The sequence below is a fragment of the Polypterus senegalus genome, chromosome 3 (assembly GCF_016835505.1).
Source record: "Polypterus senegalus isolate Bchr_013 chromosome 3, ASM1683550v1, whole genome shotgun sequence".
NCBI classification, from domain to species: domain Eukaryota; kingdom Metazoa; phylum Chordata; class Cladistia; order Polypteriformes; family Polypteridae; genus Polypterus; species Polypterus senegalus.
This window is the reverse complement of record NC_053156.1, coordinates 262,855,212-262,881,110: the sequence shown is the minus strand read 5'-3', so window position 1 is coordinate 262,881,110 and position 25,899 is coordinate 262,855,212. Positions and strand designations below refer to the sequence as shown.

General features: G+C 36.9%; 2 protein-coding genes across 2 annotated transcripts in view; both read left to right on the top strand.

Moving 5' to 3' along the window:
• The window catches only part of nrbp1 (nuclear receptor binding protein 1), a 54,970-nt gene extending 42,621 nt beyond the window's left edge, over window positions 1-12,349 (top strand). The window contains exons 14-19 of the mRNA XM_039749030.1: window positions 579-629; window positions 4,676-4,811; window positions 6,513-6,566; window positions 7,046-7,109; window positions 8,470-8,525; window positions 11,687-12,349. Of these exons, the coding sequence (XP_039604964.1) occupies window positions 579-629; window positions 4,676-4,811; window positions 6,513-6,566; window positions 7,046-7,109; window positions 8,470-8,525; window positions 11,687-11,782 (457 nt within the window). The 3' untranslated portion in view covers window positions 11,783-12,349. The remainder of the gene's footprint in view (window positions 1-578; window positions 630-4,675; window positions 4,812-6,512; window positions 6,567-7,045; window positions 7,110-8,469; window positions 8,526-11,686) is intronic.
• Window positions 12,350-22,872: 10,523 nt separating this feature from the next.
• The window catches only part of LOC120526106 (exostosin-1-like), a 366,860-nt gene continuing 363,833 nt past the window's right edge, over window positions 22,873-25,899 (top strand). The window contains exon 1 of the mRNA XM_039749029.1: window positions 22,873-23,378. The gene's annotated coding sequence lies outside the window, so the exon portion shown is untranslated. The remainder of the gene's footprint in view (window positions 23,379-25,899) is intronic.

Below are 25,899 nucleotides of genomic sequence, written 5' to 3'. Positions count from 1 at the left end.
GGGAGTTCTATTCAGAATATTTTTAAATCATATCCTCTAAGGAAATAGAGGGTTACTAATCCCGTAATGTCTTTGTATAGCGTTTGTTAACATATTTTCCTGGGGATGTACTGAACTAAAAAATTGTATTAAAGTTTATGTGGCTGTCTATTTTCTTAACCCTCTTCCTTTGTATTACCACCACGTTAACTATCAGCCCTGAACTAGATAATTACATTTTGTAACTATTGTCTTTAAAGTGGCTAAAATTTGTTTGGAATAAACCAGTCAACAAACTGTATTGTGTAAGAATTACATGTAGTGTCTGGACAGGATTAAGAAAACTATAAATTCAATAAATAGTCTAGTATAATTGTATTTTTTGTCATATTTTGTTTTCATGCATTTCAATTTTAAAAGGGGAAAAAAGAGGGAGAAATAAAAGTTGCAGAATACAATAAAAAAATAATAATAATAAAACCAAGAGTGTTACAAAAAATTCAGTGTCCTAACATTTTTGCAGATAACATGATCCAATATGTTGTTAGTAAACTCTTACAAATTACCTTTTGTTTACTTAATTTTTTTTCTTTTTTTAGACTTTCTCAGTTTCCAGCTCTAGAATTAGATAAATTTCTTGAAGATGTAAGGTAAGGTCATATTTTGACACAAAATAATTTACTTAGCCACATTTTAATTATTATGTTTTCTCATTCTTTTCAAGATTAGGTGTGGTACCAGCCCGGAGGGCATTTGCTATGTTCTTGGTATTTTCTTCTACCTATAGGATTAACAGTTTAGTGACTGAAAATATCTGTAAATGTAGATTTCATTTTAAGAGTATTGTTAAAACAAAAAAAGCAAGACCAGCTTTTTGGCTTTAAAACATGGCTTCTGACACTAGCATTAATTTATGGAAGTAAAACCAGGCAAAAATGTAATATCTATTACACTCATAGGCTGATAAAGCTGCACCACAAAAATTGTTGTTCCAGATATCCTCGCCCTATGTTTGCTTTGAGCTCTCTGCAGAAGTGGCAGACATCTCTGACTTTAAACTTCCTCAATTCTTATGCACTATAGTTTATCATTTACTTCTTAACCTGTAGAAATAATTGTCTCATGGCAAATTAGTGGGCACTGGCATTTCATACGAGCACCATGTCTGTTCAGTTAAGGCCATGGTTCATAATATTTACTTTACATAGCATCTTTCAAGGTTAACGTTGCCTCCGAGCACTTAAAGTGCATATACAGTAGTGTATAAATTCTCTTAACAGAACATTAAGCCACAAAAGGCCACTTAAATACTTGTAGACAATTGCAGAATTTATGCCAAGTTGCACTGAGGCTGTTAAGAAGAATGTACAGGGTGGTCCAAATCTAATTATGCAGATCCAGATCGGATGACTTTGATTTATGCAGGGACGATGCCAGTTCGGCACAAAGACAGTTCTTCATGTCTTCAGTTCACAAACTTCTCGATGGTCCGAGATTTTCTGTGTAATAAACTTAAGTTATAGCATAATTAAAATTGCATAATTAGATCTGGACCACCCTATACAACCATTCTTTTCCTAGTAAATTCTCTCACTGGATCTATCGATCATAGTGGCCATAAATGATGTGCCAAGCACAATCTAGAAACTTCTGCAAGTTATTCATTGTATTGAGATCTGGTATTATGGCTATTATATGGTTTTACATTTTCATGCCCATCCATTATATTCAGGATAAAAATGCTTTTACCAAAGGGTCAACATAATAATTAATTATTGTTTGTTATTTCTTGCGATTTGCATTGCCTTATAAGGAAATGTAGACAATAACCATACTAGGAAAACTTTCCTTACACTGTAAGAATCACCAGAGGCTACTTGGGTGAACAAGCACCCTGGCCTATACACCTAAGTGCACCAAGGTAAACCATAACTGATTATTTTCTATGACCTTTTCCCACTAATTATTTGACCATTGCCTTTTCTTTTCATTAACTTACCACCAGAAGTGTGCTTTAGGTATAATAAGTGGTGTATGGACCACCACCTTACCATAGCATCACACTATATCAAATGTTTGACAGAAAATTGATGAATGTTACTGTTTTTGCCTCAGATTAATGATTGCAGTGAAACAATCCAAAGTTGTTTTGTCCTTTTCCATTTTTATGTCAAATCTGAGAATAACCATCTCTGTTAAAAAGTTAGGTTATTCAATCCCTATTACCACCATCACTGTTAGCCTCTGCTCCTCATTATACAGCATAAATTGAGCAGCCTTTTTGCTGAAACACCTGTCAAAACTAATCCCAACAATCAGCCCTATATCAAAGTAACAGGAATAATTTCTTCAAGCCATGGTAAGGCAATATGAGCAAATAGGTCTACAGTATGTGGCCTTTTTCTTGGCCCTCAAGTGTGTGAATCCCTTATTTGCAGTTAGTTTGTATGATGTATTTTTTACATTATTTTGGCATTTTTCTATGTTTAAAGTCTATTTGTAATAGTACACTGTAGTTGTACATTTTTTTTCATCTGGATCACATTCAGGCTAATTGACATGGTGAAGATCATATAGTAAATCAGTGCTGAGAATTGTCACTGGTAACATTTAGCTACAGTCTGACTCCTTTGTCACTGTATGATCCTTCATTTTTTTTTTTTAAATGAATTCCATCTCAAATTGATTAAACTTTTCTCTGATCCACTATTGGTTCAAATTTTCATTAGGGTCTTGTTGCTTTTTAATACATGTACAGGACCAAAATTAAAAACAAAACAGCCAAAATTGTCGTCAAGGGTGAGGATTTGAATGGATGCTTATAACCGAGGTTTTCAGATTCAGTCCTGTGAGCCTCACTGTAGATTTTCTTCGCAACCAATTTCACAATCACCAAGTTTTTTTTTTTCTCTCTAACCTTTAATCGTATTGTTTAAATTGATTTTTTTTACCCTTATTTTATATTCAGAAAAGTGCAATTGTGTAAAATTTAGACAATTTAGAAAATTTAGAGGGAAGCAGCTACTTCATTCTTATACACTTGTTTAATTATTGACAGGAATGGCTTAAGTAATCTGCATAATAACAAAGAGCAAGATATCAAAATGGAAAAAAAGAATTAATCGATTCCCATCAAGCACACTTAAATGCTTATCTCAAAATCCTCAAAGGCATTGATAAAGCGGATCCAGCAACATTCTTACTGCTCAAGGGTGAATCACATACTCGGAATTTAGTGAAAATCAAGGGGAAGTGCATTTAAGGCTAAAGCCAGGAAACACTTTTTTTATTTAAAGAATTGTGGGATTCTTGAATAAACTACAGAAAGGTGTAGTTGAAGCAGAAACCCTGACAACCTTATCATGGATGAGATATTGGGACAGCTTAGCTATTACCTGAACAAACAGGCTTGATGGACTGAATGGTCTCCTCATTTTGTCAAATTTCTTATGTTTCTTATCTGTGTCAATGTAACCAACTTGTAATTCCTGGAGTAACACAAGAAAATGCCTAAACTGCTAGCAAACAAAAGAAGAAATTAATTGGTATGAAAACCCCTGCTGTTCAGAGTACAATTCATACTCAAATTCACATTTAGTTATGTAGATCATTCTTGTCTTTCAGTTTGTAGCATGTTGATTATCTTGTTCTTTATTTAAATGACACTTACAATTTTCCCCATATATAATTCAAATCGAAATGATGCCCATTCTGTATGCATTACTTTTATATTTTAGCAAAATACTTTAAAAAGAAATTATGTTCTGATATTGTATTCTTCTTCAAAGATCATCAAGGTTGATTGACTTTCCTAGTTGTACCAAGTTTCAGCATGTATGATGAATATTCCAAAAATAAACTGATAAAGAATGGTAACATAATTTTTAAAATGCAGAATGTACTGGAGAAGTATGAAGATAATTGAAGTCACATTTCATAAGCAGATTTGTACACCTCGTGCAAAAACTGAAATTTAATACTTTGTAGTTTTGGCTAGCTTGTTGGGAACCTGTTTTAGAGGACCTAGTTTTGATAAAATACTGAAGATCAAGTTTCAGTTCAGTTTGGTTCAGGGGACATACAAAAATTAAAGTAATATTTGACTTGTAACATATTTCTGCAATCATAATATCAACTTTCATTTTACGTAATTTTTTTCCACAGAAGAATTCTTGACTATTATAATTTATTAGGGTTTTATTGTCCCAGCATGCTTAGTTTCCATGGATGTAATAATAGCACCATAAGTTGCCTTGATGAACCACTCAGTTATTTTTCTATATGTACCAGAAAAGGATAATTTTGATTGATGTAGAAGTCTGCAGGTTTTTTGACAGTTTTAAAATTGACCTAAAGTATCAGTTTCACAAATTCCTTTTAGGCATGTCAGTTGACATGTGAAGGCTTATACTGTAAAATCTAAAATTTCAGACATTTAGCACAACATGGCTACCGAGTAATATACAAAAAGTTCACTACATGAAGCAAATGTAATGTAATGGTTATGGATTTCACAATTTTCTGCAGCTTACTTGTGTCTTAATTTTTAGTTTTGATCAGCTTTGAGTTTTTGAGTTCCACATCAAAACTTGGTAGTAGATGGATGTAACAGGAAAACAGTTGCTACTTGTACAGTCTGCATTGTTTGCACATGAAACATTTAAATTATGTGTAAATATTTTTTTTTTCTTGACAGAAATGGAATATACCCACTTACAGCTTTTGGGCTGTCATGTCCTCACCAACCTCAGCAACAGACTGTGAAATCCCCTGTTGTGCAACCGTCTGTGAAAACCCCAACACCTGAACCAGCCGAGATTGAATTGAGAAAGGTGAAAAGGCCTTTAACTATCATTGTCTGATTAAAAATCAAGATCATGACACAGTAGAAAATAAATTCTTTATGTCCATCTTTTATGTTATTCTAACAGTTCAGGTATAATCTCTGAGATATAAACTGAGCATTTGGTATTCTTGAGCAAACTGACCTGGAGTTTATTGTAGTGTTTCAGAATTAAAGTATACAGTACTTGGTTTTTCAGTCTTCACATTAACTTTTGTTTTGTATTGTGATTTGCAAAATTAATGCTTCCGTTTAGCATTTTGGAACTAAAATAAATGAATGACATGGACTGTAATTAGTCAAACCATTTTAATAGCCAACTTTTTATTTTTATATTGGATCAGTAAAGGAAAAACGATTCATTAAATGTCCTTCAAGTAAATGATGATGAGTTGATGATGATAGAGTTTTTAGAAGTATTTACAGAGATTGCCATCATCCACACTGTAAATATGCTTGTATATATTAACTATAAATGACACTTAGATACATGTAGTTCAGTTTCCTTGTTTATTTATATGAATGCATTTCTTATTAAAAATCTCCTCATTTTGATCAATTACCCCCCCCCCAAAAAAAGAATCCATTTCTATATAATGTATAAGTGACCACTCCTAATGATTGCTCATTTAATGTAAGAATTACATTTCAGAAAGCTAAAAGGGAGCATCTTGTGGTTCTATAATTCTATAATAATAATAAGGATATATTTTTAGTGTTGGCTGTCACTGTTGTTCATAGTGGCTTTATACTGGTCCAAGCTGATCCTAAGATCCTTAGCTACTATTTCTGCTTCTTTCGTTGATTGCCTGGAGCACAATACACTTGACTTTTAATTCATTTTTCTTACCCATCCCCATGGCATAACAGTCACTTACACTGCTGTAAGGCACACCATGTACTACTTTACATTACAAGAATGAATACTGTTTTTAGTTATTTGTCCACATATATCAGCTATGACATGTTTTGCATCAGTGGAGCATTAGTGGTTTACTATTAGCTCATACATACTCTGTGAAATCCCACGTGCTATTTATTGGAGGCCATCAGTACTGTTAAAACAAATCCTGGCTTTCATTTATATAACTGCACCTTTCATTAGTTTACAATGCCTGCAGTACTAAATAGCCAAGAGATCACAAATGTCTATGAGAAAAGATGCATGTAATTGGGGAAAATGTCACATTAACTATGTGATATTCAGTCAATGTTTGTAAGTTAAAATGTAGTAGACAGAAGGAGCATACAAAAAGTCCAAGGAAAAAAATATTTATATATATATATCTATATCTATATATATATATATATATATATATATATATATATATCTATATATATCTTTTATATATATATAGTATTCCAGTATGAAATGGTATTGGGCTTTTTTTTTTTTTTGGGTGACTGGCCAGAGCAGAAGGACAAGGCCACTTACAACAATTTTTGTTTTTAGTCATGTAGCTAAGGGTATTTAGAAATTATTGCTAATCAATGCATACCTTTTTTAAGAACTCTACTAAATTATTCCTTTCAGCCTAAAGAGTTTTGGGGTGTTTCATCAATTATAATTTTACACAGCATATAGGTGGTCTAATGTAAGCGGGATGTGGTTATTTGATTTCTTTAGTAATGTTTAATGCCAATATTCTTTATCATAAAAGTACTGACGCTTCATATTTTTTGTTTTAAGGTTGTTCAAATGCAATGCAGTATTGAGCCAGTAGATGAAGCAAATAAACATCATGTAAGATTCTGATAATTGCTTTCTAAATTTAACTTTTGAACATGTAATAATATAACATGTAAACAACACAAATGACAGCATTTTATTTTTACTTTGTTTAGTGCAGCTATCTTGTGAGCACAGAAAATGCCAGTAGAATAGGCATTAAATCATTTAGTAGCTCTTAATGTTTTTAAGGATATGTAAGCTTTCTAAAACTTTGCAAGGCTATTTGTTAAGCCATTAAAATTTTCTAAACAATTAACAAATTAATATTTTGCTATGTTAAGTTTTTTAAAAATTGCCTTGAATGTTTTTAGGTACAGTAACTTTATAAAAGCATATAACAGCGTAATTTCTTTTAGCATCATAAGTATGCATGTAAATTACCAAGTAATAAAAACACATCAATACTAATGTTAAAATATATCTTTCTCTTTCCTTTTCTCTCTCGATTTTATTATGTTTTTCCAATTTAATTTTTTTTGCATTTCCTCTAGTTGACATTGCTTTTGAAGCTGGAAGACAAGTTAAATAGACACTTAAGCTGTGATTTGATGCCAAGTAAGTCTTTTAGGATTTTTTTATTCCCTTTGTGTTTTTTTTTTTAAAGTAGGTTTTAGTATTCTTCAAAGCTGAAAGAACCCACACTAGCATTCTGATTAATGCTAGTTTTTTTTTTTTTTCTTTGTCCCTTTACTGATGATCTATATGTGTATGTGATTATGTACAATACCAGTCAAAACATCAGACACCTTGGTTTTCCAGTTTTTCTTCAAATTTAATTAGTTGAAATGCAATGAATGACCTAAAATGGTGAAATGTTAAGCAGTAAACTGCAAGTGCTTTAAGTTTAAAGTTTAGGTTAGCAAAAAACTGGAAAAACAAAATAGCAGAATATTGCAAGACATTCAGAGGGGTTTTAAGGATTCAACAGCAGTTAGGACACCTGTGCAAATTGTTTGCTTCAACTTCAAATGCTTAATTTACTTAAACTTCTGCAGAACATCTGTAGGTTGTAGCCTATTAGTTGTTCCCTGAAGAAGGCTGATTTGTAATATTCTGAAATTTCCTTCAGTTTTTGCTAACCTAAACTTTAAATTTAAACATCTGGTAGCTTACTGCTTGCCTTTTCACCTTTTCATTCCATTACAACTGATTAAATTTGAAGAAAAATTGGAAAAACTGAGGTGTTCTAAAACTTTTGTCTGTAGTGTATATGCATTTATATCTGCATATGAATGCATAATGGTGTGTGTGTGTGCATGCATCCATGAATATATAAGGTTGCAAAGCTGCAAAGATCAATTGAACAGTTCAGCTAAAAATAAATGTGAAAACAAAAAGGCACACCTTTTTAATTTAATTGCCAGAAATGTTTACTGGAACATCTGATGCTAAGTACATCAAAAACACTTGCATAATACAGTTTAGTTTTTTTAAAGTCTTCCAATTGTATGGCTATGAATTAGAATTGTTGACTAATGCTGTTTTAAAAAATCCTTAGAACATCTGGTTTAATGCAAAGCATGACATGTCCTATTTACTGCATGTAGTGAGCACACTCGCCAAAATACATGGATTTAGTTGAAATTTCCAAATTCAAAAATAGCTGGTCAAAATTAATATTTCTACATTTTGTATTCCAAAAGTCTTGAGCTCTGCCATTGTGACTCCATGATATCATTGTTACCTTACATTGTGTAGCATCATGTATCTTGGATACTGTATAGTAAGCCTAAACTTGTGATCCACTACGATCTGCTTTTTATTCCAGTTCATTATAAGGGTCAAAGCCTTTTTTTCAATTCAAGGCAGAAAACGCACCTGGATGGGGCTGTATTGTTTTGTTTTCTGGGTCTCGTGAACCCTCTGTATTAATAAATATTGCTTCATGTTTGAAATACACTTTTTTTTTTTTAAGGTGACAACGTTCAGGAGTTGGCTGCCGAACTTGTTCAACTGGGATTCATTAGTGAGGTAAGATCACCTTTCAAACACAAAATGGTTCAACTGTTTGCAAAGGCAGTGTGTAAATTGCTGTGTGTGTATTATTTTTCTTAAAGTAATCAATTATTTGTACATACAGACACCATTTATTTCTATATTCTTTAAGTGCTGTATGATTTTAATTTTCATAATGTATTATTGCCTTTTATGCCATAGTCCATTATATGTGTTTATATTGTTTTGTATTTTGACACCCATTGCATGCTCATTAAGGCATTCCTTGTGTGATTTTTTTTTTTTTGGGCTGCATAACAAATGTCTTTTTGTTGTTTAGCTTAGAATCTGAATCTGGGAGCCTTGAGCTTAAATTTTGCTGTCTTTATATATTAACCTGGAATTTTTCTGGTTAAGAATTTAAATTGATTTTTTTTTTTTGTAACTTTAAACTCCTACAGTCTATGCCTTTTATATACAAACTACTTTTCTATCTTTTTGACTTTAATAACTAAGGCAGTTTAGCAACCTTAGTAACTGTTGTTTTTATAAAGAATATTCTGGTTATGGTTATGTACTTTACATATGTGTGATTGCCTAACTGATGTTTCTTCTGTTTGCCTGTTTCCTGCCAACTGTGGCGGTGCCATAATTTTGGATGTCAAAATATGGTATTCTTAAACTTGCTTAATCAAATTTAGGGTTGGGAAAGATGGGCCTATCTTGGCAGCTTCTGATGCAAGGCAAGGTGTCACCCATCTCAAGGCCCACTCTTGTTCACACCAACACACATACTTGCCCAGTGTCAGTTTAGTATCTCCCAAAAATCTAACCTGCATAACTTTGAGAAGATAAGTTTTTCAGAGAAAACACCCATGCAGGAGTGGGAAGAGCAAAGACTGGACTGGTACTGAATTTTAAAAAGGCACCACCGAGCCACAGGGACTCCCCTGGTTATCATCATACTGAATCTATTTTTAAAGGCGAAAAAGGAATAATTTTTAAACTTATTAAACAAAATTATATTACCAGCAGTTGCTTGCCATGGAGGCAGAAAAATATATGTATGGAAACTCCATGATCGCCAAGATGAATATATAACTTCAGAGAAAAGTACAGGGTTAGCTGGAAACTATAACCCTTATGTCTGATTGACTGTAGTACTAAAGATCAGCTTATTTCATAATAAAGAGGACAGTTTGGGACCATGTTCTGATGGCACGTTCCTGCATTCACCACCCAAGAAACCACCTGGATTGAGACCCAAGTGCAGCAGGTGACACCTCAGCACCACACTGAAACAGTGTAGGGTTTTTTTACAGTGGCTGGAGTGCCAATCTTGCCACCCACCCCTGAGTTTTCCCTGCAAGCTGGCGGACCTGCTTGCAGGGCTGCGTGCAGATTTGTCATACCCAGGATGAAGCAATTATAGGTTAAGGGCCGTGATGGACATGGGGCACCACTAAACCCCAACACCAACATGAACACACAGCCACAGTCCTGGGTTCAAATAAAGCATGGTGTTTATTACAAAATACCTCGGTATAAACACAAAAGCACAAGTTTTCTCTCCTCAATTCCCTTCCTTTTACCACAACACTTCCCTCTTCCAGTCGAGTCTTGACCTTCCTTCCTCTAAGCTCTGACTTGCCTGGAAAAGGGATTGTGGTCCTTTTTTATTTAGGACCCGAGAGTGCCAGGGCTTCGCCTGTTGGAAGCACTTCCGGGTCAGATGAAGGTCCAATATAGTAGGGAACTTACCTCCCTGCAGCAACCTTCTGCATTGCCTCCAGACCCAACAGGGCTGTTTCACCAAACTACAATTCCCAACATACTCCACTGGTGTCTAAACAGGCACCAATATCCAGGGCAGCTGCCATCTCACGTCTAGAGGGATCAAACAGACCTCAGAAACATTCTTTTCCTGTCCTTATTTATCCTAGCCAGGAAAGGTGCTGTAAATATAACTGTTCGGGACACTTGTCCATCTGCCTGGGCATCCCGTCCAGGTAAGGCAACTCTTCATTTGGCTGGGATGTTCATCCATCCATTCATCCACTTGGTGAGTATCTCTTGGATGAGGCCTCTCTCTCTCTCTCTCTCTCTCTCTCTCTCTCCCTCGGTCTTCCATTCCTTCCTTTGTGGCCTCCAGTCTGGGTAAGGAACCTTCCCCTCTTCTGGTAGGGATACTCATCCATCCCATGTGGCATTTACCGGGCCTTGCCCTTCTGGCATTTGCGGGATTCAATCCTTAGCCTCAGAGCCACCACTCCGCTCTTATTGAAGGTGCTTTAAAATTCTACAGAGAATTAATTTTCACCAGAAAAGGTATTGGATAGGATTGAAAAACCGTTTCATACACAGTATGAATTGAATGAATATTGTAGTCCAATCAAAAAACTAAGGTTGTGGCTTGAATAATTTAACAAAAATTCAGGAAAAGGATTGTTTGGCAGTACCATGAAACGCATCCTCAGGAGCTGGTAATTTCACATGACCTTTGGCTGTGTGAAATAGTTAAGGAACACCATTTTTAATTTTTTTAGTCACTGCGTTCATGGGATTTCATTTCCTAGAACAAGAAGGAAAGCTGAAAGAAATTGACACTGATTTTTCTAAGAACAAGCATCTAAAAATATGCAAATCTTATACATAAATGTCTATGCGTGGAATTGTCCGTCTTGCCTGGGAGTGAGAGGAGGAGTTGGGGTTAGGGCTTCACCTCCAAGGAAACAGAAAACTTGCTTAGTCGCTAATAACAAAAGCAGAACCAGCACGTCAGCAAAACGAAACCTCAGAAGAAAGACAGTCGCTTAGCCGCTAACATCGGCAAAACGGTATCCCTTTTACTTTTCCTCACGCTGCTAATACATAAGTGAGGTGTGCTCATCGGCAAAATTAATCCTCCTAGGAGAGAGATGCCCAGAGTAGTTCCTTTCAGTTACCGGACATCTCTACATTTCAATTTTTATTTCTGACAATTTCAATAGTTTCTAGGACCCTGGGCTTTTTACAGTACGCAGCTAGTATTTAATATTGGACTTAAAAGAGATGCATTTTATTAAGAGGTAAACTGGAAAATAAGTAACACCCAAAGCCCTTGTGCTGTATTGAATACTTTGATTTTAGGGTTGTTTACCAAGCTTGAATAATACCATATTTGATATTTTATGTTTTTTCTCTTTTTTTAATTGTAGGCAGATCAGTCTAGGCTCTCGTCTATGCTTGAAGAAGCCTTTGTAAAGTTCTACAACAGAAATGGCTCCATCAGCACCATCAGTGTTTCATCGTAGCAGCAGCTGAAGAGTGACTAGAGAGACTTTTTTCTTTCTCTGTATTTGCTGTAAAACTCTTTGGGGTAGAACCTCGGAAGATAAATTCTTACTTAAATGATAAATGCCATAAAGTTTATGTTGCACGTGTCATATTTTACTGGGTTTTACGTTATTGCAAAACAGGGCTAGCAAATTATTCCATCTAAAATATTTTCGGAGGAATTAAAGTCAGTATTATGTTCTGTATTGTAGTCATTTTTATAGTTATGTTGTATTAAAGCTTTACTATGTTCTTAATAGCTGGAAACCATCAGATAAGATATGGAGCATGTAACAGGAAAAGCATATAAGTATTTATATGTGAATATCACAGGTTTATTCTGTTTATGATTTTGCCAAAAATGCATGGTCTCTGTGCAATATCTTTCTTTTTTCACCTTTTACTTGAAAAAATACATGTGCTTTTCATTTCCTTCTTTATCACCTCAGACAGGAAAATAAAACTGTTTTCTTCTTTAGGATCCTATAATAAGTTAATAATTGTATGTGTGGGTGTGTTTTATAAATAAAAATGAGTGAAAATTGCATAGTATTTGTTAATGTTTTATAAACCTTTCCTTTTATATATTGAGCACAAAATTGGTAGACCAGTAGAATCTTTTTTAGTCTGCTAATGATAAGCACCAAATGCTTTATATTCTGAAGCTACCATTAAGCAAGGTGGGTGTGGACTGTTAGTCGGTTTCTTTAAAGCCTGTTATATAAAAGGCCAATACTGAGCTGTTGGACCTCTGGCTGATAATATGCACTTGAAGGACATACCCCAAATCATGTGGACCATTGTTAGAAGAAAAAGCTGATGATCAGACACTCCAAACTGTTCTCTCCTGAGGGCAATGAAGCCGTTGGCATTAATTTCCAACCTCCCCTAGAGTCCTGTATACAGTTTTGGTCTCTGAGCTACAAAAAAGACATAGCAGTGCTTGTCCAGAGTTCAGAGAAGACCGACTAGCCTGATTCAAGGACTGACAGATATGAGGTATAATGAAAGATCAACTGAGTTCAACCTTCTCAGTTTAAGCAAACAAAATTTAAGAGGCAACATGATCTAAGTGTTTATTATTACTAAAGGAACTAGTACAGTTGATCCGGGCTGTTACTTGAAAAATGAGTTCAACAAGAACATGGAGGCACAGTTGGAAACTTGCTAAAGGTAAATTTCACACAAACGTTAGAAGGGTTTTCTTTACACAAATGCCCACAGACACAAATCATCCAGTTAGTGTGGTGATGGTATGCGTTTAGGAACCTTTAAGATTCGATGGTGTTACTTTGGAGAAACTGGGTAGATAGGATTGGTGAGTTTTGTTGAACTGAATGGCCTGCTTTTGACATATTTTCTAATGTTTTCAGTGTATGGAGAAGCTGTATATCCTCTTTAATAATGATAAAATGTAATGATGACCCATTATTATGAAATCAAAGATAATTTAATATTTTCTTTAGGAAAATATGCTGCCACCTCACAACCATATGAAGCTCGATTTTAATCGCAGGCAAGTGCAGTGTCTCTGAAGTTTGCATGTTCACATCATGTTCTCCAGCTTCGCCAAGGTAGATTTGGTAACTCTAAACTGGCCCAGTATGTGTATGGTGTACGTGTGCCTTTTGATGGACTGGTGTCTATTTCAGGGTTTGTTCCCAGCTTGCTTTCTGAGCTTTGGAGATTTATTCTGATTTCTGTGGCCTGAGGTAGGTACAGATAATGGATTGAATAGTAGTCACCAAGTCCTGCCTTGTAGTTTTGACCCTATAAAACAAAATTCTTGTGACGTGCAATAGAGATTGGCATGTGTTTTCAGTCTCGCTTACTGAACATGACAATAATCACTTACTTTACTATGGTGTCCTTTTCCAGAGCAATAATAATATATTTTATCTTGAATAGATGACGAGTTAAACTAAAGCTGTTCCTGAATCTTCCTCATTTTCTTGTTCTGTGGTTTAAACGGAAATGTAATGTAAATGGAGTTGGTTCTGTCCTTTTGTCATTGGGGATGGATGTTTGAAGTAGCCATTCCTGTAACAACATTGATTTCTTCTCAGTTTTGGAATAACTTGCATTTTAATTTTTATAGTAATTATTCATTCAATGCAAAGCAAGTAATGCCTCCTAAACAAAGTGAAAGAAGGTACAATTGGCGTTAATAATAAGTGGATGTAATCCATGTAACAAGTTAGCCTTCCAGGTCCAGCTGAGCTGCAAGCCCACGACTCGTTGTGTGTTTTTTTTTAATTTTTTTTTCATATATACTTCATTCTTATAAGCAAGAGTTTATTTTTCTTCAATAACACCATTAGGGAACAATGCACTACCAAAATGGCATACAACACTAATTCCAAAAAAGCTGGAATGATCTGAAAATGTACATAAAATCAGAATGCAAAGATTTGTAAATCTCTTAAGCCCATATTTTATTCATATTAGAACACAGAACACATATGAAATGTTGAAAGTGAGACATGTTACTCTTTCATGAAAAAATATTAGCTTATTTTGAATTTGATGGCAGCAACCCGTCTCAAAAAAGATGGGATGGGGGCAAGAAAAGGCTGGAAAAGTAAGTGGTACCAGAAATTCTCTACAATCTCCGTTACTCATGCAAACTGATTGGGCACCAACAATATTTAAATTCACTTTAAGAGTTAAGTTTGTTGTGTTCTAGTTTGTTGATTATTGTATCCAGAATCTTTAACAACCAAGAAGTGCCTGAGGCTAACTTTTGGATCATTACAATGTTAACGTCCCGCACCACTCGGATCCAGTCATCCTCACACAGTAATGCAGGGGCAACCAAAAAACCAAACTCACAATATATCATTGTGGGAGAAAGTGAAAGAATTCTTTGTACCTTTAAAATGAAAAAGAAACTAAAAACAAGCCATGGGTATGGGCTCCTGAGCTTATAAAACTTCATAATGAATACAACATATTCCTAAAGCAGCAAAGGAAAACACTAAAAAATTTCAAAATAAAACCAGATCATAAAAGCATATAAGAAGACACATCGCAGTGCTCTTATAGAAATGAATGATGCAACTGGATTCAAGGTTACTGAGTATAGAGGAGTAAGTAATATATTTAAGGAGCACTGTGAAATCTCAGTAAATTCCAAATCAATTTAAATAAAATTCAAGATAAGGATTTTTTTGATAAGATAAAGAATATCAGTGCTTCAGGAATTTTACATAGACGAGCTGGTCAGACATTTTATCATTGTAAAGATTCAGAATTCTGTTAAGTCCTTACAAAATGGGAAAGCTGCACATGGAGGTGTCTATCAGGTAAGAAGGACTGAAGTTTTGAGGTAAGGCAGTAATATGTCAGAACTCTTCGCTTTCATGATCAATGAGTGTTTCGTGTTGATTAGAACAACTGTACTCTGTACTTGTGACAGTATTGACCTATGAAGTGGATTTTTATGTAATAACTCCAAGTCATGACTGTTAATGCTTTCTATGTTTTTGGAAGTTAAAGAACGCCACCAAAACATTACACCAAGCATCAGTTATCATTTTTCCCATGGAAAAAGAATACAGGCCTATTTTTTTTTTTATTAAACATTGATGTTAACATTCTGGCCAAAGCTCTAGCCTTGTTATTGGTTTCAAATCTGTGACATATACAAAGTAATATTTACAGTACCCCGTGCATATTTACTCTCTAAAGTTTGCCTGTTTGGCTTGACAACAAGTATAATATGCATGAATTAAATTATTATACTTCAGCCAAGAAGGTTCCGTTTTTGTGAATAATATAATTTGAGTTTTCCCTTGAGAATGTAGACTTAGACAAGTCTGAGGTGTATGTTGCCATTTTGGATTGATGTCATGATCTGAAGTTGGACAAACGCATTCCATTTGAAAATGGTATGTTTGAATTTCCAAGTTCCTAGTTAGATTTTTCAACTGGAATATCCCCTTAAGTCACATTTCCAACTAAGAAACTGTGATCTTGTGTCATGTCCAAGTCTGTCTGACTTCAGATCATGTTAATCCAAAATATCAATGTACACCACAAACCTATGTGAAAGTTGTAGTATTACTGTATACTGTTAATTAGCACTTCTGTCTGTGTCTCAATAATCAGTTGTACACATGGTGCTGTCCAACTTCTACCTGTGGACATGTTGCTATGGTGTTTGGATACACAAAATATTGTGTGATGTGCTGTTATCAATTACTGTTTTTCCAGTGGAGTAAGTGCAGCAAAGGTTTTCCTGGACACATCCATATCGGTTTTCCAAACATTTTACTGGAATGCGATCAACTCGGGTGTGATATCATTCCCTATTCCGACTTCTTAGGTAAATGTAATGCAGTAAAACTTGGACTTGACAGATCACCCCTGAATTTCCAAGTAAAAAATCTGAGTTAAGGGGGTGTTCCAGTTGAAAATTCCAACCAGGAACTCAAATTATGTCACCCCTTTTCAAAAGAAAAGCAGTATTACTTCAAAGGTTTGTTTATTACTTACTTTGGCTTCTCCCCATCTTCACAAGTTAATCAACAAATGAGTAAAGACATACACAGTTTACCTGCATTTCTAATGATTTATCTTTATTGTTTAATGGTGGGACTGGGCAGTGGACATAGTCGTCTGGTGTAGGTGCATACAATGTTAAAAATGGCTGCTTTTTATTTTTACTTTTATTAAACTAGAATTCAGGTCAGTTTCAGATTGAGGAGCATGCACTGGTACAGCACGCTGCCATACCCACCACACAATGAAACAGCTTGGGATCCCGGTTGTCAAGCCCCAAGACAGACACGCAATCCTGTCCCACCCTCCAGAAATGACCATCTATCTGCCACAGCCATGTGTTATGTGGACATCCCCTTGGCCTCATCCAGCTGCTCAGGTCCTCGACCCAGATTAACCTGAGGGAATTCCACCACATGGTCATAGTGCTGTAATTGATGTTCCCTCACAATGCAGGCAATGTGCTTCATTTGGGACTCTGTGAGCAACTGCTCATTTGACGCAAAGTTAAACCAGCAGCACCAAAGGAGTCCAGTCTTTGTCTCAGATCACTGGATAGTGTCCATGTCTTGCAGCCATATAGTAAAAGAGGAAACACCAGGGCCTCATGTATAAACGGTGCGTACGCACAGAAATGTTGCGTAAGAACTTTTCCACGTTCAAATCGCGATGTATAAAACCTACACTTGGCGTAAAGCCACGCACTTTTCCACGGTACCTCATGTCTTGTCGTACGCAAGTTCTCCGCTCGGTTTTGCAAACTGGCGGCACCCAGCATCAAAGCAATGGTACTGTTCCTGTGGGATTACTCATTATTTTCATGACGCGGCTTTATAAATACACAGAAACTAACCGCATATTGTTTATTAGTGTAATGCATCTGATTGTAATTAACTCGTAACAATATAGTGATCCAGGGAACAGCCATAGTATTCTTCTTCTTCTTCTTTCAGCTCCTCCCGTTTGGAGTTGCCACAGCGGATCATCTTTTTCCATATTTCTCTCACTGCACGACTCGGAGTATTTATATCACTGTATCTGAGTGTGAATCACAGCAGCAGCTGATCGGAAAGAGAATTATCGGTATACAGTTTCATGGACACGCTGTCTCAGCCACTGCAAAATGTTTTAAAGCCTTTCCTGTACGGACCTCGCGGTTCAGAAACAGTTTAATCCCAAGAACTTTAAATGCACTCAATCAATTGCTCCTTGTAGAACTGTTAGGTCTTATAAGTCCAATCACCCCACTGTAAACTAGCACTACAGTTATAATATCTCACAACCTGGGCCACTTTATAAAGCGCGTATTTACATATGATGACGATATCATTTTTAAGGTGAAATGCAGCAAAATATGTTTGTTAAATTATACAGATAAAACTTTAACTTCATTTAAATAATCTATATTCTTCACTGGGAGGTCTTTAAGGATAGAATAATTAAACATGTACTACGAAGATATTTCAATGTTCTTTAAACGTTTTGAAGAATCGGCGCTAAGCTTACAGATGGCTTAACGTCTATTACAGAGCTGATTGTGTGGCGATCGGTTACTTGGGGAAAGAAAAGCAAGGACTCTTGGGGCGGCCACGCCAATATATATTGAATATAAAACAGAAAGAGAAAATAACAACACAGCTAAAAACGCAGCGACAAATTTCGACAAAGATAAATGCTTGTCATGAGCACGAGGCTCATGAAACACATGTTTAATAACGTGCTTTAGCTCCTATCATCATGAAAATGACATCACGTATACATCTCAGTATTTTAGTTATTCAGAGAGCTGTAATATCACAAATGTAATGGACTCTGTGTCCAGTTGGAGGAAGAGAGCCGGTTTAAGAAGCAAGTAGTGATTCACACACATAGATCACACACGATTAGAAGATCAAATACAAAACAAAGCATTTAACGTGCTACTTTAATTACGATGTGATTTGAGAAACTGGTTAATTAAACGATTTTAAGATGAAGTTTATAATGTTCTACTAAATGACAAAATAAACTACGTGATTAAAGTGGAAATGTCGAGATTGAAGTTGACATTTCGTGCTTTTTCCCCACCGTGTGCCTTTTTTCTCTGTACCCTAATAAGCTTTCATATGACACTCAGACAGTGGGCTACAACTCCTTTTCACGACGACTTTGATATGTGACTTCTTTAATATTTCCGGCACTGTGCGATTTTGTTAATGTGAGCTTTCAAGTTTCTCCAACACGCTATGTCACTCGATCAACTTCCTTTTGTTGATTTTACCACGGTTTATTTGAACAAATAGTATGTTTTTCCTTTGCCTCCACTTGGTATTCGCTGAAATTCTTATATTTTCCCCGTGCTTTTCCCATTGTCTTTTCACAGAAGGCTGCGCTTAAGGGCGATTTATATTGATTTGCATATTCAAATAGGCGTAATTCTGGGAGGATTTGGGGCGTTACATAATGCGCGTGCACGAGCGTTAGTTTTCACGCTGATCGGGATTTATGTAACGGAAGAACGTGGAAGTTGGAGTACGCACAGATTCCTGCATCTGGATTTTTCTGTGCGTAAACACATTTCGCTTTTGTGCTTACGCCATGTTATAGTGCGAGTTCTACGCACGGTGTTATACATGAGGCCCCAGAACTCTAAAGATTTCGACCTTCGTCCTTTTCCATAGATGTTGGGACTGCCACAGACCCCTTTCTAGCAACCTCATAATCCCCCCATGTACTCCCAATCTCTCTATTGACTTAATAGGAAGAGTCACCAGAGACATAAATGTCTCTACCAAGGTAAGTAAACCCTTTGCCGAGGTTGACACTCTCTGTAGACAGACACACTGCTGATGGCAGTGCCCAAGAGGTCATTAAAGGCCTGGATCTTGGTTTTAATTCAGGACACTCGCAAACACAGACAATCAGACTGCTCAGTCTCTCAAAAGCCATGATCAGAGCCTCCATTGACTCCACAAAGATCACAGCATCGCCAAGTCAGAATAAGTGAATCTTTCCACAGGACACCATGACCTTGCTAAACACCCAGTCCTTGCAAGCATTGAAGACAGTAGGAGGAGGAACACACCCCTGACTAACCCCAGAATCAACTGGGAAAAATGAAGAGGTTCTGCCTCCACTCTGCATGGCACTCACAGTAGCAGTGTACAGACTGGTACACACCATAATTCAACTAAATTCACAATTTAACTAAAATGCTTTCCTCCTTCGCATATATAATCTCATCTAATTTTGTCTAAACTGTATCCATTGCAAATTCCAACCTGTCAGTGATTTCAACAAGGACCCCTGTCGTTGGGACAACTTATTTTGAAATATCCTATACTTAAGCCATTTTGAGGAATCATTTTCATATATGTGTCAGATATCTTTGGACCTGAAATTTCTCCTAACCCTTTAACATCAATATTTGCAGTAATATGAGATGGGAGTGAGGTTAAGTGTGTCTCTGACTTTAAGTTCCTGGGTGTTCATATTTCTAAAGATCTTTCATTGTTCCTGAACACCTCCACCCTGGTCAAGAAGGCCCAGAAGCATCTTTACTTTCTGAGTAGGCCGAGGGAAGTCTAACTGTCTCCTCTGATTCTAGTAAACTTTAACCACTGCACCATCGAGTGCGTTCTGATCAAACATATCACAGTGTAGTATGGTAACAACACAATACCAGACCCAAATTCTGCAGCACTTACTGAACATTATCCAGCACATTGAGGACCTGCAGCACAAAAATATTGAACAATCCTGTGAAGGGTATGTAGCATCATCATGGACCCCTCTCACCCTAGCCAAAAGAGTGTAAGATTAGCTGAAGAAGTGCAGTGTCAAGTACAGGAAAAAAGAGACATGATCACATTTTGTATCTACAGTATCTACACAGGTATGAAAGGAAAGGTTGGAGAACCTCAAGGAAGATTCAAACTTCAATAGTTAACAAGTAAAGTGGGTCAGTACTTTTCAATTTTTGCTTTTGATTACCAACACTCTCAGTTACATACCAGCAGTGTTTTCTAGCATACCAGCTCTCATGTTGGTTATCTGTGCTCAGTCTACCTCCAGCTCCAGACATAACACTGACAGCTCAAAAAGGAACTCCTCGACTGCCCCCTCCCCACTTCAGCCATGGCACCTACAGTAAATTGCACAATATCCCTGTGATGTTCTTGGATTGTGGCATTTGAATTTCTAGTGAGTAGGCCGTGGAAATCGTGCTGCGAACCTCAATGCTACTGCTCCTGGCTCTTCATGCTAATACACTAGTAGTCTTGCCACTTATGTATATCCATTTCAAGCACTGAATTACATACATTCACATCTGCAGACTGTCAAAAAAACATGGAAATACTGTACTTGCGTGAACTCTGTAAACAAGTGAAAATCATAAACATATAATAACAATAATGGTTTATACGCAATTTTTACATTATTCCTACTGATTTCCTGTTTCAATGCAAAAGAATAAATTTTTACTGTGAAATTTTGTTTTGCAAGGACTATCGACAAAAGCCAAGTCACTAAGAAAAGCACAAATTGATGTAATGCAAGAATGTTTACTCGAGTACCAGCATGTTCAAATGTAAGCAGCTCCAGTGACCTAATAAGATTATTACTTATGATTCGAATGACACTTTTATCCAAAGCAACTTACAAAAGCTGAGATGTAATTTGTTACATTTGTTTTGGATTGCCTATTGGAGCACAGGCAGGTGAAGTGACTTGCTCGTGGTCAAACAGTGTCAGCAGCACGATTTAAACCCACAGCTTCAAGGTTTGAAGTCCAAAGCCTTAACCACTACGCCTCACTACCTGCAATAATACTATTACTATTGTATAAGAAAAGTACTTAGTTAGTCACATAATACTTCTGATACACTACACCTGAAAGCACTATAACCGATGCTCATTGTCAAGGATGAAGGCGGGTAACACAGCTAGTCATTCTTTAGATACTCCTCACTTAATCTTGTCTGTACAATCTTTCACGGTTGTATATATTTATAGTCACAGCAAATACTTATAGTTAGCTTCTACTTGCACTTCTGGTTAGAAGCAAAACTGTATTTCATTATCATGATACTCGCACTGTGTTCAATGACAATAATGTTTAACCTAACCCACTCAAATAACCTTGTTTTATACAAATTCTGTTATAGTATACAGTACTTTAAAATGCTATTTGAACATAAAGTGATGCTGTTTACCTGGTACAATGCTAATCCATCTTCTAAAACTCTTTCTCAGGCTCAGTCCTGGGCGACCACTGCACCTACAGGTTTCATGCCAACCAGTTTTTCAAATCACTGACTCAGTCATATTTCACATTGATCTCTTTATTAGCTGAGCTGTTTTATTATTTTATTGTGTATTCATATAAATGTGCTAGTATGATATTCACACATCAAAGAAAAGACAAAAATTCTATTTGTTGCCCTAGCTTTTCCCACATTCTTTTTAATTCCCCCTTTTCTGTGGAGATTACACCCGTAACAGTATCCACATACTGAGAATTACTTGCAAGCAGATGTGCAAATTGAATTGTTTTCTGTTGCTGTGTTTTGTTCTTCAAATTAAATAATGGATACATACTGTACATCTCTAAAAAGTTATGTTTGGCAGAGATTAAGATCTTGCTTCACCACCAGGTGGCACTAAATGGCCACAATTTGTAAAAGTACCTTTTTTTTTTTTTTAATCGTCAGCAAAAGTAGAATGATTGTGTAGTGTTGCCGTGCTACAAAACGAATCAAAATATTAGAAAGAAAATTAAGAAAAAGTATAAATTATAATGGTGGCCACAATTAGAGACAATTCAATTAATGTATTATTATTATTATTATCAATAATGTTGGCTTAAGAGGCGCTGCAAGGCTTTAGAGTTTTTAATTATGGAGCAATTTACACCTTCTGTTTCCAAATCCTCACATATCATTCCCCAGATGTGCTTAATGCTCTTGCGGTTTTGAGAATGTCATGTTACGTTATGTGACATTTTCAAATCCATTTCATCTAAATAAGACTTTTGGATAGCACTGGGCTCAATTGCCGTGGACCCCCGAACCAATTCAAAGTCTCGCGTGTCTTTGGGACGTGGGTGACCATAGCAGATATTTTGCGAACTACACACAGACCGACGGTGTCTGGCTGGAGATTTCCAAACCATTCAGAGGGTCCGCACAATCCACCTTCAGACTGAGAGTTAAGGGGTTCGACCCGCATAACGGGGTCTCGCCGCAAACCGACAGAAAGATTTCGTAGACTCCTTTGGGTCCAACAAGTGTGTTCTTTCACGAGCCATAGCTTCCCATTCACAAAACCGTTAGATCGACGCGACCTCTGCACCATACAAGTAGACTGTACTTTACTCATAAACGCAAAGACTGAATCAGCAAACGATTGGCGTAGTTTTTATTTTTACTTAGTGGGTTTGAACAGCCCTACCTATTGTTTGTTCAAGTGTGTGTGCGTTTGTGAGTGTGAGTGCGTGTTTGCGAGAGAGAGGAGGGGGGAGAGTGTGAGAGAGAGAGAGAGAGAGAGATGCTAGCAGTGTGACTCGACTCCCATCACTGATTGCTGCTACTCGCTTACATTTGGTAGAGATGTGGCTGCAGATAAAAAACAGCGAAGATGGCCACAAATCGAGCCAAAACGTATCTGTCATCTGTAAAGTGGACATTTGCCACATAATGTATTAAGTTTATAATTAAACGAGGAGGTTAACTGCGGAAGAACCAAGTTTTGTCAATCGTTAATTTTCAAAGCCAGCTTGAGGAGGAATGAAGAAGGGAGACTTGGAGACTTGTCCCTGTCACATTTACGGGGCTTGCGGGTAGCTAGTAAGAAAGGAAATTTACACTTTGCAAAACCGCAATCGTTCACCAATCTGTTGTGGGATTGACTGCGCAAGGATAAACGTAAATGCCACTGCTTTGTCAGAGAACTGCAGGAACCGGGAAAGCGGGGGACCGTCACCTTGTAAGGAAAAAAGGGTCCTGAAGAGATGGGAGTTGCGCTTGTGAGCGCGGGCGCTAAAGAACCGGAGCTAGAATGTCCGAGAGTAGCTGCTGGTTCTAGTTGCAGGTACAGTGCATTTATCTATCCACGCGGTTTAAGCATATTTTGTAACAACTGTCGCTCTACCTTGCAGCACACCCCCTAACGCCGATCTTGATAGTTTTAATTGCCTTTATTTGGACTCTTTGAGTCATTACTTCCTTGCATAACCGCTGTCTGTAAAGTTTCCTCGGATATAGCATTATGACATAGTCTGAAAATCCGGAGGCTGATCGCCGATCACACGGCACTTGCAGTCTCCTGTTTTGAAATTGAACTATTCTGTCACGTGGTGCTGCTATAGAAAAAGTTATCGCTGCCTTAAAATTCCGCCGTGGCTAGAACACTCATTTGGCCCGCCCACGCAGAACTCACATAAATACTTGGAAGTTGGACGTCTCTGGTGACTTTTCAGTCTCAGTGAGTATAACAGTTGCATTATGAAGACTGTGACTTTTAAAAACATAATTTTTCTTAAAAAAAAAAGGTGTTCTAATTATGGGACTAAGCGCTCCCGTCACACAAAGAGACTGGGAGACTGGGCTGGATTCTCATGGCGGTCGCTGCCTGTGTGCGGTTTGCACGTTCTCCCCACTTTAGCCCCTTCCATTATGTAAAAGTCGGCCTGGTGGGTCAACTGGCAGTTATACATTAAACCAGGTGTGTTCATTTGTGTGTCCGGGATGCGGTCCTGCCTTGTGTCTGATGTTGGGCTCGCTTTATCTCACCTATAACGGGATAAACCGCTTTTAACAATTAACGGGTCACGGTGGCTGCTGAGTACAAATATTTTTGGCAGCCCACATCGAGCTTGCGTGCTTGCAGAGTTTGACATTATTCCAATAAACCTCGCTACATTTTTTTAAACGTTGATCCCAAAACTATCATTGGGTCTTCATTAAAAAAGAGCAGTGACAGATCGAGCACATTCATATTTATCATGATGGGGTGTACAGTACCTTGTCAGTATTCTTCATCTCACGTAACGGAACGGGACATCGTCCTCTTAAGGCGCTCACCATGTATGGACTGAGCCTTCCTGCAATTACCTTATAAATACAAGTCACCCAACAAAAGCGAAGATCACAAGTTTGTGTCCCGACAAAAACTCTTACCATCAAGAGAACCAGACTAAAGTAAACCACACAACAAAAATACAATAGACAATGAAAGGGGACATAAAAATGAAGCAATCTTCTTTGCACATTTAAAGTGTAGTACAATTGAGTAAGAATAAGAATATTCATTCTCTCAACATGGTACAATGCTTATAGGGAGACTCAGTGATGCAGTGATTAGTGTCAATGTCTCATGGATCTACACTCTTTAAAATAAAGGTGTCAGAGTGGTTCTTCCAAGGCTGGATTAACCATTAAACAAGATAAGCATGTGCTTAAGGCATCAATGGATGGGAATGGGAAGTGGGGCACCACAGACATTTTTCATTGCTAGATTTACCATGGACCATATGGTGAAAAACTATATATTATAATATTGGGAATAAAACAAAATATCTGGTAACTGCCACACGGTCCACCGAGGATTACATGATCGTTCTTGTCTTAGTCATTTTGGCTGTCCCATTCAGTCATCCACTTAAAGCGAGTGCAGCTCGTATATGGGGGCAACAAAATCTTTTAAGTGCTTAGGGCCTCTAAAGGTCTTAATTCGACCCTGGGTTCTTCAGAGTGATGCCACAGAGGAACAATTTTTGGTTCCCAATAAACCCATCCAAATGAAGGTTCCAGAAAGAACCTTTATTTGTTTAGATTCTTTACAGGCTCCATGCAGTGAATAACCATGACCTGATGTTCCCAATCTAGATGGTAACAGATTTGTGAAATAACAATGTGTCCTGATTGTAAAAGGATTCTTCCTGCATATAACAACACAGGCAAAGTCCAGAGTTTCTTAATCTGTTAATATCCTAGGTGGCCTAGAATACATTACAGATTTTTTTCTACATATTAGGAAATTTTTCAAAGCACAAAGAACCAACTTCCTTTGCAAAGAACTCTCACCAGAATAGAAGTGTGCTTTGTTAAGTAATGGTTACATGAAGAAGCACACAACTCCATAAAGAACCTTAAAATGCTATCAAGAAAACAATATTTGTAAGAGTGTAGTGCCCTGGCCTCGAATCCATGGCTGGACGTTAAATGTATGGAGTTTGCATATTCTTCCTGTGTCTATAACGTTATTCTTCCACAGCCCAAAATATGAATGTTGGACGTTTCAACTGGTAATTCCAAACTGGTCCGTGTGTGTGAGTGGAACATGTAATGGACTAGGACCATATCTAGGGTCATTTTATGTCCTGTTGTTAGTTGTGCTGGAAAGGCCAGGCTCTACCCCCAAAGAGACCCTGAATTACAGTATGTGAAGCAGGTTTGGTGTCCATTTGATTTAATATAATAAGGTAGTAGTCCGTAATATGTTATTACTAAAATAACAAACAGGGAAAGTCATGCATTAGACATATCAGTGTGTCTTTGCACTTGTCTAGGTGAGTGTAGGACTTTGTGTGAATGGTGGCTTTCAATACTCC